The sequence below is a fragment of the Leptonychotes weddellii genome, chromosome 11, assembly GCF_054177405.1.
Source record: "Leptonychotes weddellii isolate Sample4059 chromosome 11, ASM5417740v2, whole genome shotgun sequence".
Classification (NCBI taxonomy): domain Eukaryota; kingdom Metazoa; phylum Chordata; class Mammalia; order Carnivora; family Phocidae; genus Leptonychotes; species Leptonychotes weddellii.
Window position 1 is genome coordinate 50,080,349 of NC_138379.1, and position 13,785 is coordinate 50,094,133.

General features: G+C 37.4%; 1 protein-coding gene across 8 annotated transcripts in view; it reads left to right on the forward strand.

Moving 5' to 3' along the window:
- Positions 1-13,785, forward strand: part of ACER3 (alkaline ceramidase 3) — a 147,630-nt gene that overhangs the window by 115,526 nt on the left and 18,319 nt on the right. For all 8 annotated transcript variants that reach the window (XM_081798894.1, XM_081798887.1, XM_081798888.1 and 5 more), the window contains one exon: positions 5,145-5,203. In XM_081798894.1, coding sequence (XP_081655020.1) covers positions 5,145-5,203 — 59 coding nt within the window. The remainder of the gene's footprint in view (positions 1-5,144; positions 5,204-13,785) is intronic.

Consider the following 13,785-nt stretch of genomic DNA (forward strand, 5'->3'; position numbering starts at 1 on the left):
AAAAAAAAAAAAAAGAAAAGAAAAAAAAGAAATGGGCATCTCTTTGGAGATGAGGAATGGGAGAAAGAATGTGGGGAGAAATTGCATATGAATGCAGAAACAATTAGGAGAATTTTAAAAGAGTTCAGGGGGCATCTGGGTGGTTCAGTCAGTTAAGCATCTGGCTCTTGATTTCAGCTCAGGTCATGATCTCAGGGTTGTGAATTTGAGCCCCATGTCAGGCTCGAGCTGGGCACAGAGCCTGCTTAAGATTCTCTCTACCCCCCTCTCCGTCCTTCCCCTCACCCCCTTCTCTCCCTCTCTAAAAAAATAAAAATAGAAGAGTTCAGATTTATACTGTTATAAAATGGGAAGTAGAATCATTTGCTGAAAGTGAAGCTAAAGAAAAAGGAAGGATCTAGGGAGTGAGGCAAAATTAGAGCATCTGTTCAGATTTTACCAGATATTTAAAATTTCATGTAACCATTCAGATTTAAAACTGGCATAGGACTTCTGATATTGGTTATTCAGAAGTAGGCTCTTAATTTTTCCTCAAAGATCAGCATGATTCTTAATTACGTAATTATACATTTAAAAAAATTCTGGGGGTGCCTGGGTGTTGGCTCAGTCAGTTAAGTGTTTGACTCATGGTTTTGGCTCACGTCATGATCTTATGGGTTGTGATAACGATCCCCCGATCCTCTGAGAGGGGCTCTGTGCTAAGCAGGGAGTCTGCTTGGGGATTCTCTCCCTTTGCCCCTCCCCCTACTCAGGCTTTCTCCTTCTCTCTCTAAAAAAATCTTTTTTAAAAAATTCTGTTCTTTATTTAAGTTTTTATTTAAATTTCAGTTAGTTACCATACAGTGTAGTATTAGTTTCAGGTGTACCATATAGTGATTCAACACTTCCATACAACACCCAGTGCTCGTTACAGCAAGTGCCCTCCATAATCTCCATCACCTATTTTACCCATCCCCCCATCCACCTCCCTGCTGGTAACCATCGGTTTGTTCTCTATAGTTAAGAGTCTGTTTCTTGGTTTGGCATCTCTCTCTCTCTTTTTGCCCTTTGCTCATTTTTTTAATTCCACATATGAATGAAATCATACGGTATTTGTCTCTCTGATTTATTTGCTTAGCATTATACTCTCTAGCTCCATCCATGTCATTGCAAATGGCCAGATTTCATTCTTTTTTATGGCTGAGTAATATTCTAATGTGTGTGTGTACATACACACACATATATGCATATATATATACAATAATACACACACACACACATACCACATTTTCTTTATCACTGAATTTTATAAATTTAACTACAGTATGTCTTGGTGTTGGCCTGCTTTTATTGATTTTGATGGGAGTTCTCTTTGCCTCCTGGATTTGGATGTCTGTTTCCTTCCCCAGATTAGGGAAGTTTTCTGTATTATTTCCTTACATAAACCTTCTTCCTCCCTTTGTCTCTCTTCTTCTGGGACTCCTGTGATGTGAATGTTATTACATTTGATGGAGTCACTGAGTTCCCTAAGTCTACTCTTGTGATCCATCATTCTGCCTTCTCTTTTTTGTTCAGTCTCATTATTTTCCACAATTCTGTCTTCTATATCACTTACTTGTTCCTCTGCTTCTTCCATCCTTCTGGTCATTACATCCAGTCAATTTCGATTCTCAGATATTGCATTTTTCATTTCTGCCTGATTGTTTTTTAGCTCTTTCATCTTTGCAGTAAGGGTCTCTCTGATGTTTTCCATGCTTTTCTCAATCCCAGCAAGTATCCTTATGATTATTGCTTTAAATTCTGCATCAGGCATATTACTTACATCTGTTTCGATTAGATCTCTGGTTGTGACCTTTTCTTGTTCTTTCTTTGGGGATGAATTTCTCCATCTTGGCATTTTGTCTAGGTCTTTGTCTTCTTCTCTGTGTTAGAAAATCCTGTTATGTATACTGATTCTGTGAGTAATGGCTTTATGAAGAAGAGGTCATATAATGTCCAGGTCCTGGCACTTCAGGAAGTGTCTCTGGTATGTGCTGTGTGCACTCTGCTGCTGTGTTTTGGCTGCTCTGTCCTTCAGGTCAGTTGTCTATAGAGGCTCTCCTTGCCTGCAGTGGACAGTGTTTGGACCTTGGCCAGAGTGTGGCAAGTTTTAACAAGGTGTGCTCTGGTCTGCTTGTTTAATGAGACCTGATGCCATTTCCACTAGAACTGAAGCTTTGCAGAACTGTTTGGTTAGTAGATGTCTGTGTGTGTTGGGGGGGGTGGGGCGTGGATTGTGATTGTCTTCTGGAGAAGGGGCCCGCTGTGCTGGTCCTTAGGCACACCTGCCCATGAAAAGCAGTACCAGAATAGTATAGACAGATTGGACCTGGTGTAAGCATTAGGCAACAAGTGCTGTGCTGTTTACTAAAGTTGGTTTATGCTAAGGGGTAGGGAGGGAAATGGTGCCAGCTAGCTCCTTTGTCCCCTGGGAGGGTAGTCCACACTCATTACTCTCAGGAAGCCCTCCCAGAAAAGGGAATAATTCCCCTTGTGCGTCCTGTGTGTTTTTCAATCACTGTTTTCACACTCTCTGTCTCCAGGTTGTTTGCCTGCCTGGAGCGGTACAGCGCACTTTGGGGTCTATCATAGCCAAGCCTGCTCACTTTCAAAACTCCAAACTTTAGGTACCTGGTGTGGCAGGGACCCGACCCATGCAGGGCTTCTGGGTGAGGGTCACAATGTGCTGGGACCAGTGCAGGTTTGACCCAGAAGGGCAGCCGCACCAGAGCAGAAGCAAAGCAGGCTAAATAGTCAGTGTCCAAATTAGCCACCTTCAGCAGGTGTCTCTGGGCCTATGGTGAGGGAAAGGGGAGCAAGATGGCACCTGTTGGCTCCTTTGTCCCTGGAGTGGCAATGCCACCTCTCACAGATGCACTCCAAGAAGAGGGAACAGTCACACACACCCCTGCCATGTGCCCCAGGTAATCCTCAGATCACGCCTTCTGCCCCAGAGACAGGAGCAAGGCAGTGCCCTCGGGTCTCTAACCCAAACAAACCTGCGGACCTCCAAAACTCCAGTCTTTGAGCCCTGCTGGTTGCAAAAACTTATGAAAATCAGCCCCTCTCATCTTCCCAACCAATAGCTTTGAGGAGGTATTCTCCTGTGTGTATCACTGTGCACTCCTTTCTCTCTCACCTTTCTCCGCGAACAGGGCTCCCTCCCCTCTGCAGCACCCATGAGGTCTTTCTCCCCCAAACCATGTCTCCACACATCCTACTTTCCGTAATGTGGCCTTCTCTCTCCTTCTAATTGTGCAGTTTGTTGTATCAGTCCTCAGGTTGATTTATTGGGTACTCACAATGATTTAATAGTTACTTAGCTGTGTTCAAGGGACAAGGCAAGCCTAGGGTCCTCCTACTATGCTGCCATCCTAGCTCTCCCTCTATATACCACATCTTTATCCATTCATCAGTCGATGGGTACTTGGACTGTTTCTATAATTTGGCTATGGTAGATAATGCTGCTGTAAACATTGGGGTAAATGTATCCCTTTGAATTAGTATTTTTGTATTCTTTGGGTAAATACATAGTAGTGCAAATTGCTGGATCGTAGGGTAGTTCTATTTTTAACTTTTTGAGGAACTTCCATACTGTTTTCCATAGTTGGCTGCACTGGTTTGCATGCCCACCAACAGTGCATGAGGGTTCCCTTTTTTCCACATCCTTGCTACCACCTGCTGTTTTTTTTTTTTTAGGAGTTTTTATTTTTATTTTTTTTTATTTTTATGTTAATCCCCATACATTACATCATTAGTTTTAGATGTAGTGTTCCATGATTCATTGTTTGTGCATAACACCCAGTGCTCCATGCACAATGTGCCCTCCTCAATACCCATTACCAGGCTAGCCCATCCTCCCACCCCCCTCCCCTCTAGAACCCTCAGTTTGTTTTTCAGAGTCCATCATCTCTCATGGTTCGTCCCACCTGCTGTTTCTTGTATTGTTGATTTTAGCCATTCTGACAGGTGTGAGGTGATAGCTCATTGTAGTTTTGATTGGTGTTTCCCTGATGATGAGTGATGTTGAGCATCTTTTCATGTGTCTGTTGGCCATCTGTAGGTCTTCTTTGGAGAATTGTCTGTTCATGTCTTCTGTGCATTTTTAACTGGATTATTAGTTTTTCAGGTGTTGAGTTTTATGGTTGTTGTTTTTTTAAGATTTACTTATTTATTTTAGAGGGAGAGAGTATTAATGGGCGGGACAAAGGGAGAGGGAGACAGAATCTCAAGCAGTCTCTGCGCTGAGGATGGAGCCCAATTCGGGGCTTGATCTCATGACCCTGAGATCATGACCTGAGCTGAAACCAAGAGGCCAAAGCTTATCTGACTGCACTACCCAGTTGCCCCAAGTTTTATAAGTTCTTTATGTATTTTGGATACTAACCCTATATCAGATAAACAATTTTAAAATTTGTAAGAAACCACAAAAGACCCCGAGTAGCAAAAGCAAACCTTGAAGAAGAAAAGCAAAGCTGGAGGCATCACAATTCCAGACTTCAAGTTATATTACAAAGCTGTAGTAATCAAAACAGTATGGTACTGGCACAAAAATAGACACATAGATCAGTGGGATGGAATGGAAAACCCAGAAACGAACCCACAACCATATGGTCAATTAATCTTCGAAAAAGCAGGAAAGAATTTCTACTGGGAAAAAGACATTGTCTTCAACACATGGTGTTGGGGAAACTGGACAGCCACGTGCAAAAGAATAAAACTAGACCACTTTCTTACACCATACACAAAAATGAATTAAACATGATTAAAGACCTAAATCTGAGACTTGAAACCATAAAAATCCTAGAGGAGAACATAGGTAGTAACCTCTTTGACATTAGCCATAGCAACTTCTTTCTAGTTGTGTTTCCAGAGGCAAGGAAAACAAAAGCAAAAATAGACTGTTGGGACTTCATCAAATAAAAAGCTTCTGCACAGTAAAGAAAACAACAAATCTAAAAGGCAGCCTATGGATGGGAGAAGATATTTGCAAAAAGTCTGTTCTTTAAAATGTAACAAAAGATAATCTTTACATTTTATTGAGAGGGCTATTTTTGTAGGTAAAATATACTTCCTTTGCCAAAGAATAATGATTTTGCTAACTTCATTTTTCCTTTCTTATTCAGGTCATGTATGGAGTGTTGGTCTTCACATTAGTACTTCGATCTATTTATATTGTTACATGGTAAGTGGTTTGGATCAACAGTATGATTAGATTACATTCAAGCAATAAATCTATAGCCTAAATTGAAATAACACATAAAACCCAACTCTAGCAGTGATATTGATAGAAAACTTTAGGCCAATATTTATTGTGGTATAAGATAATAAATATTAGTTCTTTAAGCAAGGTGTTAATTGGCATCCTGTAAAAACAAAAAGTTCCAACATTAATCTGAGGAAAACTGTATGATGGCCTCCTTTTGAATATTTGTAGTGTACATTAGTATATTGCCTTGAAAAATCCCTACAGTAAAAAATTGTTTTTGTTTCTCAAACTACTTAACTCAGAACCCTTCTTACAATACACTATTTAAGGAAGACAGTGTCAGAAAGAATCAGTACTCCAGAGAGATGATTTAGGAAATAGTCATAATCTTTATAGAGTTTATGAAGATTAAATAATAAATATTCATGTGAGTGATTTCCATGGGACCTGGCCATACAGCATGTGCTCAATAAATAAATAATATGATTTATGGGTTTATCCTTTTTTAATTAAGCTTTTTATTTTGAGGTAATTGTAGAAGCACGTGTATTGTAATAATAGAGATCTTCTGTACCCTTTACCAATTTTCTCCACTGATAATGTCTTGCAAAACTATAGTACAACATTACAACCAGGATTTGACATTGGCAGAGTCAAGATACAGAACAATTCCATTGGCACAAGCATCCCTGTGTTGTCCTTTTATAGCCGTACCCACTTCTCTCCTACCCCATTCTCTCACCACCTATCCTTAATCCCTGGCATTCACTAATCTGTCCTTCATTTCTATAATTTTTTTATTTCAAAAATATTATATAAATGGAATCATACAGTATATATAATAACCTTTGGGATTGGCCTTTTGCACTCAGCATAATTTACTGGAGATAAGTTCATGTTGTTGAGTGTGTCGATAGTTCATCCCTTTCTATTGCTGAGTAGTATTCCGTGATATGGGTGTACCACAGTTTAACCATTGACCTGTTAAATGACATCTGGATTGTTTCTAGTTTTTGACTATAAAGAATAAAGTTGTTGTGAACGCTTGTTTATAGGTTTCTGTGTGAATGTAAATTTTCCTTTCTCTGGAATAAATGCCCAGAGTGAAATTGCTAAGTTGTATCACGGTTATATGTTTAGTTTTTCTCAGAACTGTCATACTGTTTTCCAAGGTGGTTCTACCATTTTACATTTCCACCAGCAGTGTATGAGTAACCCAGTTTCTCTGCATTCTTGTCAACATTCGTGTTGTCACTATTTTAGCCATTCTTACAGGTATGCACTAATCTCTCACTATGGTTTTAATTTTCATTTCCCTAATGTCTAAAGATGAACATATTTTCATGTACTTATTTGCCATCTGTATATCCTCTTTGTTGAAATGATTGTTCGTGTCTTTACCCATTTTCTGATGGTATTGTTTCTCTTTTTTTTCAGTTGAGTTTTGAGAGTTCTTTATATATTTTAGATACTAATCCTTCATCAAATATGTAGCTAACAAATATTTTCTCTCTCAGACTATACCTTGTCTTCTCATACTCTTCAGAGTCTTTCACAGAGCAAAAAAGTTTTTAATTTTGATGAAGTCCAATTTATCAGTTTTCATTTAATGGATCATACTTCTGGTGTCAAATATAAGGACTCTCTCCCTAACCCTAGATTTTATCTTGTTTGTTTGTTTGTTTGTTTTCTAAAAGTTCTGTATAGTTTTACATTTTACATTTGAGTTTGTGATTTATTTTTAGTTAATTTTCATATAAGGTATAAGGCTTAGGTCAAGGTCCATTTTTTTTTTTTTTTACCTATGAATGTCCATCTGCCCCAGGACCACTGGTTGAAAAGGCTATCTGAAATTTCTCCACTGTATTGTTTTTCCTCTTTCCTCAAAAATGATTCGTATATATTTGTGTGGATCTATTTCTCGGTTTTTTATTTTGTTACATTGATCTGTGTCTCTGTCCCTCCACCAGTGCTACACTCTTGATTACTATAGCTATATATAAAACAACTCTTCAAATCATGTAGACTAATGATTCCTCTCAGTTCTTTTCACAATTGAAAAAAGGTGTTTAGGTTCATTTGTCTTTCCATATAAATTTTACAATATATATTTAAATATGTGTATATTTAAATTTTTTGTTGGGATTTTGATAGGAATTGTATTAAACCTGCATATCAATTTGCAAAGAATTCACATCTTTACTATGTTGAGTCTTCCAGTCTGTAAACACACATGTCTCTCCATTTATTTTGATCATATTTGATTTTGTTCATTGACATTTTGGAGTTTCCATTTCTTGAGCAATTGTAAATGGTATTTTATTTTTAAATTTGGGTGTCCACATGTTCATTACTATTATATAGAAATACAGTTGGTTTTCTTTATGTTTATCTTGTATTCTGCCACCTTGCTGAACTTAATAGTTTTAGAATACTTATAGATTCCTTGAGATTTGCTGCAGATAGGGACAGTTTTTACCACCCTTTCTAATGTATGTGCTTTTGATTTCCATTTTTGCCTTATTCTCTCTAGAATTTCCAGGACTATATTGAATAAGAGTGGTGATAGTAGATAACCTTGCCTTGTTTTCAGTTTTAGGGGAAATAATATTAAGTCTTTCACCATTAACTCAAGTGCAGTGTTAGTGTATGGTTTTTGTAGATGTTCTTTATCAAGTTGAGGAAGTTGTTCAATTTTGTCAGACATTTCAATATCAGTTGATTTGATCGTACAATTTTTTCTGCAGTCTCTGAGTATGGTGTTATTACATTGATTGATTTTCAAATATTGAACCATCTTTGTATTCTGAATGAACCCCACTTAATCATGGTATAAAATTGGTTTTTTTTATTCTTATGTTAATCCCCATACATTACATCATTAGTTTTAGATAAAATTGTTTTTATATGTTGCCAAATGATACTTGTTAATATTTTGTTAAGGATTTTTACATCTATAATCATGAAGGATATTGGTTTATAGTTTTATTTTTTGTTTCACAGTTCTCAAGGCTAGAAGTCAGAAATCAAGGTGTCAGTATGGCCATGATTCCTTTGAAACCTGTAGGGGAATCCATCCTTTACTTCTTAGCTTCTGGTGATTTGCTGACAATGTTTGGCACTCCTTGACTTTTATCCACATAATTTCTGCCTCTGCCTTTGTTATGCCATGGTGTTGTCCTGTATTTCCGTGGCTTTACATGGTTGTTTTCTTATAAGAACATCAGTCATATTGGATTAGGAGCCCACTCTATTCCAGTATAACCTCATCTTAACTAATTATATCTGCAATGACCCTATTTCCAAATAAGGTCACATTCTGAGGTACTGGGACTTAGGACTTCAACATATCCTTTTTGAGGGGAAAAATTTAACCTACAGCAGTGCACCCTGCACCACTTAAAATATGCATTTTACATGCATTTATAACTACATCAGACAGTATTATGGTTTTTGCCCCACCATAAAACATAATTTAGAAACTCAAAGGGAAAGAAAAATGTATTATGTTTATTCATATTTTTACTCTTTCCTTTTTCTTCCTCTCTAACGTTCTAAGATTCCTTCTCTCCTCATTTCCTTTCTGTTTAGAAAACTTTCTTAGCCATTCTTTTAGGGTAGATCTGTTGGCATTATATCCTCTAGGTTTTTCTTCATGTGAAAATGTATCTTGATTTCTTCTCTGGTTACAGAATTCTAGGTTGACAGTTCTCTTTCAGAACTTGAAAAATGTTGTGCAACTTTTTTCTGGCCTTCAGGTTTTCTGATGAGAGATCCTGTCATTCAAATTTTTTATTTCCTGTAGTATAGGAAAGGTGTTGCTTCTCTCTCACTCTTTTCAGGATTTCCCCTTGTCTTTAGTTTTCAAAATTTTGTCTGTGATGTATCTTCTTGATGTGGATTTCTTTGGGTTAGCTTGTTTGAGGTTAGCTTAGCTTCTTGAATCTGTGGGTTTATAGTGGTTTTTTTTGTTGTTGTGAGGGGAGGAGTTTTTTTGGCCAAATTTGAATGTTTTCAGGCATTATTTCAAATACTTTTTCAGCCCTGCCTTCTTTCTTCTCTCCTTCCAGGACACCAATAACATGAATGCTGATCTTTTGTTATAGTCCCACCTTCTTATGACCTGATGAGGAAGGAAGTCTAGAATCCCCACTCAGTCTTTGCAGCATGGATGGGGGTGAGGCTAGAGTTTTTTCTGGGGTGTTTGGCTCTAGAATAGTAGTTACTATGTAAATTTTCACTCTTACTAGGCTGCCTCTTTTCTGGTCATTTGGCTAGAGAGAGCAGGCTTTTGTTAGGATTTTTTTTTTTTTTTTTGTCTGTACCTAGTGGCATTTCTGGGTTGCTAGCATCTTCAGTTCCAACTCTGGGATATATGAGGCAAAAAGAAAACACATGGAACTCATCACTGTAGTGTAACTCAGGTCCCAAAGTCTCTAGCCAGTTGGCCTTCTCCACCTTTCAGAGTCTTCTTATGTTTGTTTTTATGTAATGTTCAGGATTTTTTTTTTTTTTAAAGATTTTATTTATTTTTTGAGAGAGAGAATGAGATAGAGAGAGCATGAGGGGGGGAGGGTCAGAGGGAGAAGCAGACTCCCCGCTGAGCAGGGAGCCCGATGCGGGACTCGATCCCAGGACCCCAGGATCATGACCTGAGCCGAAGGCAGTCGTTTAACCAACTGAGCCACCCAGGCGCCCCTGTTCAGGATTTTTAATTATACCTAGTGGGGAGAACAGGGAAAGGTGTGTCTGTTTCATCTTCCCAGAAACAGAAGTTCCTAATTTATTCTGCTTTTAATCTAGGCACCTTAGGGAAGTGTAAAGAAGCATAAAATACAGTTCTTGCCTACATCAAGTCCAAAAAATAAGATACCAATGCTTCTAGAAACACAAATGACAGATCTGTAAAAAGTGTGTAACAGTGGAAGTCCTAGGAGATAAAACATCTTTCTTTTATCTGTCTTGCCACAGCTTCTTTTGGTGATCATTTCATTTAGTATTGTTCATTGTTTACCTATCTGTCTTGTCCATCTAGATTATGTTTCTTGAAGTCTTCGTTATCATGGTAACCTCTGGAACTCAGAATAGTGCTTGTCAGTAAAGATATTTTAAAATCAGATTGAAACTCTAGAACTTGTTTTTTGTTTTTGTTTTGTTTTGTTTTTTACTATAAAAATATATATCTGAAAATTTCTTTTGTAACAAAACATCTAGAAATTGTGGATGAAGCACAACAAACATCCTTTTAAATGCATAGCTGAACTCAAAAAATGTAAAGAAAATTCTAAAGCACCAAATGCAAAGAAGGAGTTGAAAACTAAACTGACAAATGAGTTCTGAGATCATGAGCAGTTATGAGGCACCTTGTCTTTTAGCATTAGTTTTAGGTAGGAAAAATGACTCCCCTCTGAATTTGTAGTCACTGTTCTGCCTTCCCACAGATTGTGGATTCAAATACACATTACCTTTATTGTTTGGGAAACTTCAAGATGTAAAATTATCTTAAACTGATCCAGCATTCCTAGAGCTCCAGTATATCTGAGAGAAGCAAAAGCAAAGTATCTTTAAAGAAATGTAGTTTCATGTAAGCCCCTTAGGATTTCTGCAGATTGGTTGGAGATCAAACAAGTGTGCCAATCAATTCCAAAACCAGAGGAGGAAATAAACTACCATAAGTAAAAGTCAGGAGAAACACAAATCAGTAGAAATAAACCCCCCAAATCAGATGCTGAAATATAAAGTAACTATTTAGGAAATATTTAATGAAATGAAAGAGAAAATGAAAAGGTGACCAAGGAACAGGAGATTATTAAAAGTGAAATTCCAGATTTGAAAAAGAATCAATGAACTTCTAACATTAAAAAATATATATTGAAATAAAAAACTCAGTGGATAAGCTAAAAAGTAGATTAGACACAGATGAAGAGAGAATTAATTAAATTGGAAGGCAAGTCTAAAGAAATAAGCCAGAAAGCATTATAGAGAAATAACACTTCTTATTGCAGTTCCAAGGGAAAGAATAGCAAAAAATTGGGACAGAATAGATATTCAAAGAGATAGTAGGTATAATGTAGATGCTAGAAAGCTAAGAGCTGTATTTCCCTTATTTCTTTTGCCGATAAGTTTCCACATACATTCAGGTTCTGACAATCACATGTATTCACATAAGATTGAATTCAGAACCAAGTTAAGTGGGGAAGAGAAATGGTAGTATGTAAAGCATTCGTTTACTAGAATGGATCTAAGGTGTGCATCATGGCTCTGGAAACAAGTGTGATGATAGCTTCCTGATATGAATTATAACTAAGGTTACAATATGATGCTGGGTGAAACAGTGGTCCAGAGGCCTCCCAATTCTCTGGCTTCCTAAATGTGAAAAAGAAAAAAGTTACTTTGGCAAGATAATTCTGTGGTAGTGTTCATGAGTCATTCCTAGAGAGCCTAATCCTTGCTCATTCATCATTTTGGTTGGAATTGAATATTAAATTCTTTTCTGCTCTATATAGAGATATTATTTGCAGTTGAATGTAGAAAAAGCATACTGAAATTGCTGAAATCCAAAGAGAAAGATCTTACAACATCCAGAGACAAAAGATATATTACTAACAAAGGAATAGTCAGCAACAGACTTCTCAACAGCAACAATGGAAGCCAAAACACAGTAGACTATTATCTTCAAAATGCTGAGAGAAATTAACCATCAACCTAGAATTATGTACCCAAATATCTTTTAAAAACAGGGACAAGATAAAGACATTTTAAAACAAACTTTAAAAATGGAGAAAGTTTACCAATATACCTCACTAAAAGACTTTCCCTTTAGGAACTACTTTAGCTGGTGGAGAAAAAATGATAAACCTGTGGGATTATCTGAACAAAATATTGTGACTATTTAATATCCATTTTGATATATTTTTAAATGAAACTAAAGTGGTGGACAAAATAATATGAGATACAAGAGGATAATCTTAGTTACATAGTTCCTAAGGTCCTTTTTATTTTGGAAGAAGGTACAGACAGTGATTGATTTTAGATTTTACATGTGTGTTTTTGATAACCATGAGAAACAGTAGTTGATTTTGTAGTGACTTTCAAAAACATGAGGGAGTAAATGGAATTATATAAACTAAATCCAGGGGCACCTGGGTGGCTCACTCGTTAAGCAGCTGCCTTCGGCTCAGGTCATGATCCCAGCTTCCTGGGATCAAGCCCCACATCGGGCTCCCTTCTCAGCAGGAAGCCTGCTTCTCCCTCTCCCACTTCCCCTGCTTGTGTTCCCTCTCTCGCTGTGTCTCTCTCTGCCAAATAAATAAATAAGATCTTAAAAAATTTAAAAAAAGGGCGCCTGGGTGGCTCAGTTGGTTAAGCGACTGCCTTCAGCTCAGGTCATGATCCTGGAGTCCCGAGATTGAGTCCCGCATCGGGGTCCCTGCTCGGCAGGGAGTCTGCTTCTCCCTCTGACCCTCACCCTTCTCCTTCTCTCTCTCTGTCATTCTCTCTCTCTCAAAAATAAATTAAAAAAAAATAAACTGAATCCAAAAGAAATTAAGAAAAGAAGGGTAAAAAGGGAAGCAGAGAGAAGTCAAAACAAATACAAAGCAGAAACTAAAGGGGTAGAAATAATTCAAAATATATCAATAACCACAGTAAATATAAATGGACAAATCTAAGCAATTAAAAAACAAAAACTCTCAAGCAGGGAAAAGAAATCCAGCTATGTGCTATTCATAAAAAGCGTGATTAAAACATAAATACACAGTACATTGCACGCCCACCACAAAATATACATAGCTTAAGAGTTGTATCTCGGGGTGCCTGGGTGGCTCAGTTGGTTAAGCGACTGCCTTCAGCTCAGGTCATGATCCTGGAGTCCCGGGATCGAGTCCCGCATCGGGCACCCTGCTCGGCAGGGAGTCTGCTTCTCCCTCTGACCCTCCTCCCTCTCATGCTCTCTGTCTCTCATTCTCTCTCTCTCAAATAAATAAATAAAATCTTTAAAAAAAAAAAAAAAAAGAGTTGTATCTCTTTTCTCAGCAGGTACCAGTTGTAAATAGGAATGAACTAGGAGCCAAAATGTGAAACCAAAAATGAAGCAGCTATGTGTAGTTAGTAATTTCTAGTTTAAATTGTAAGGGAACATTGTGGCTTCATATGTGTTATTTTATATAGTACTTTTCCCATCATTGATGGTTTGGACTTTAATAAAAGAAATTCCATAGTTTTTAATATCACAAAATGAGAATATTTCAACAGTTATATTCTAGAAAGCAATATCCTAATTGAAGTGAATGCGTGTATATATTAAGATATAGCCTTAAACCTTTGTCTCCATGCCTGTCAAATGATTAAAACTATTATCGTCAGCATGCTGGACTGAGAGGTAAACACTGAAGTGGTTAGAGCAGGTACTGATTGATACTGTCAGTGTTTAGCACTATATGTTTATGCTACAAAAGTGCCATATTAGACTCTAGCTAGCTAGTACTGCTGCATTATGTAACTCCAAAGAGGAAGACAGGACTTGATTAACTAAATGCTTGTTTAAGATACTGTTAATT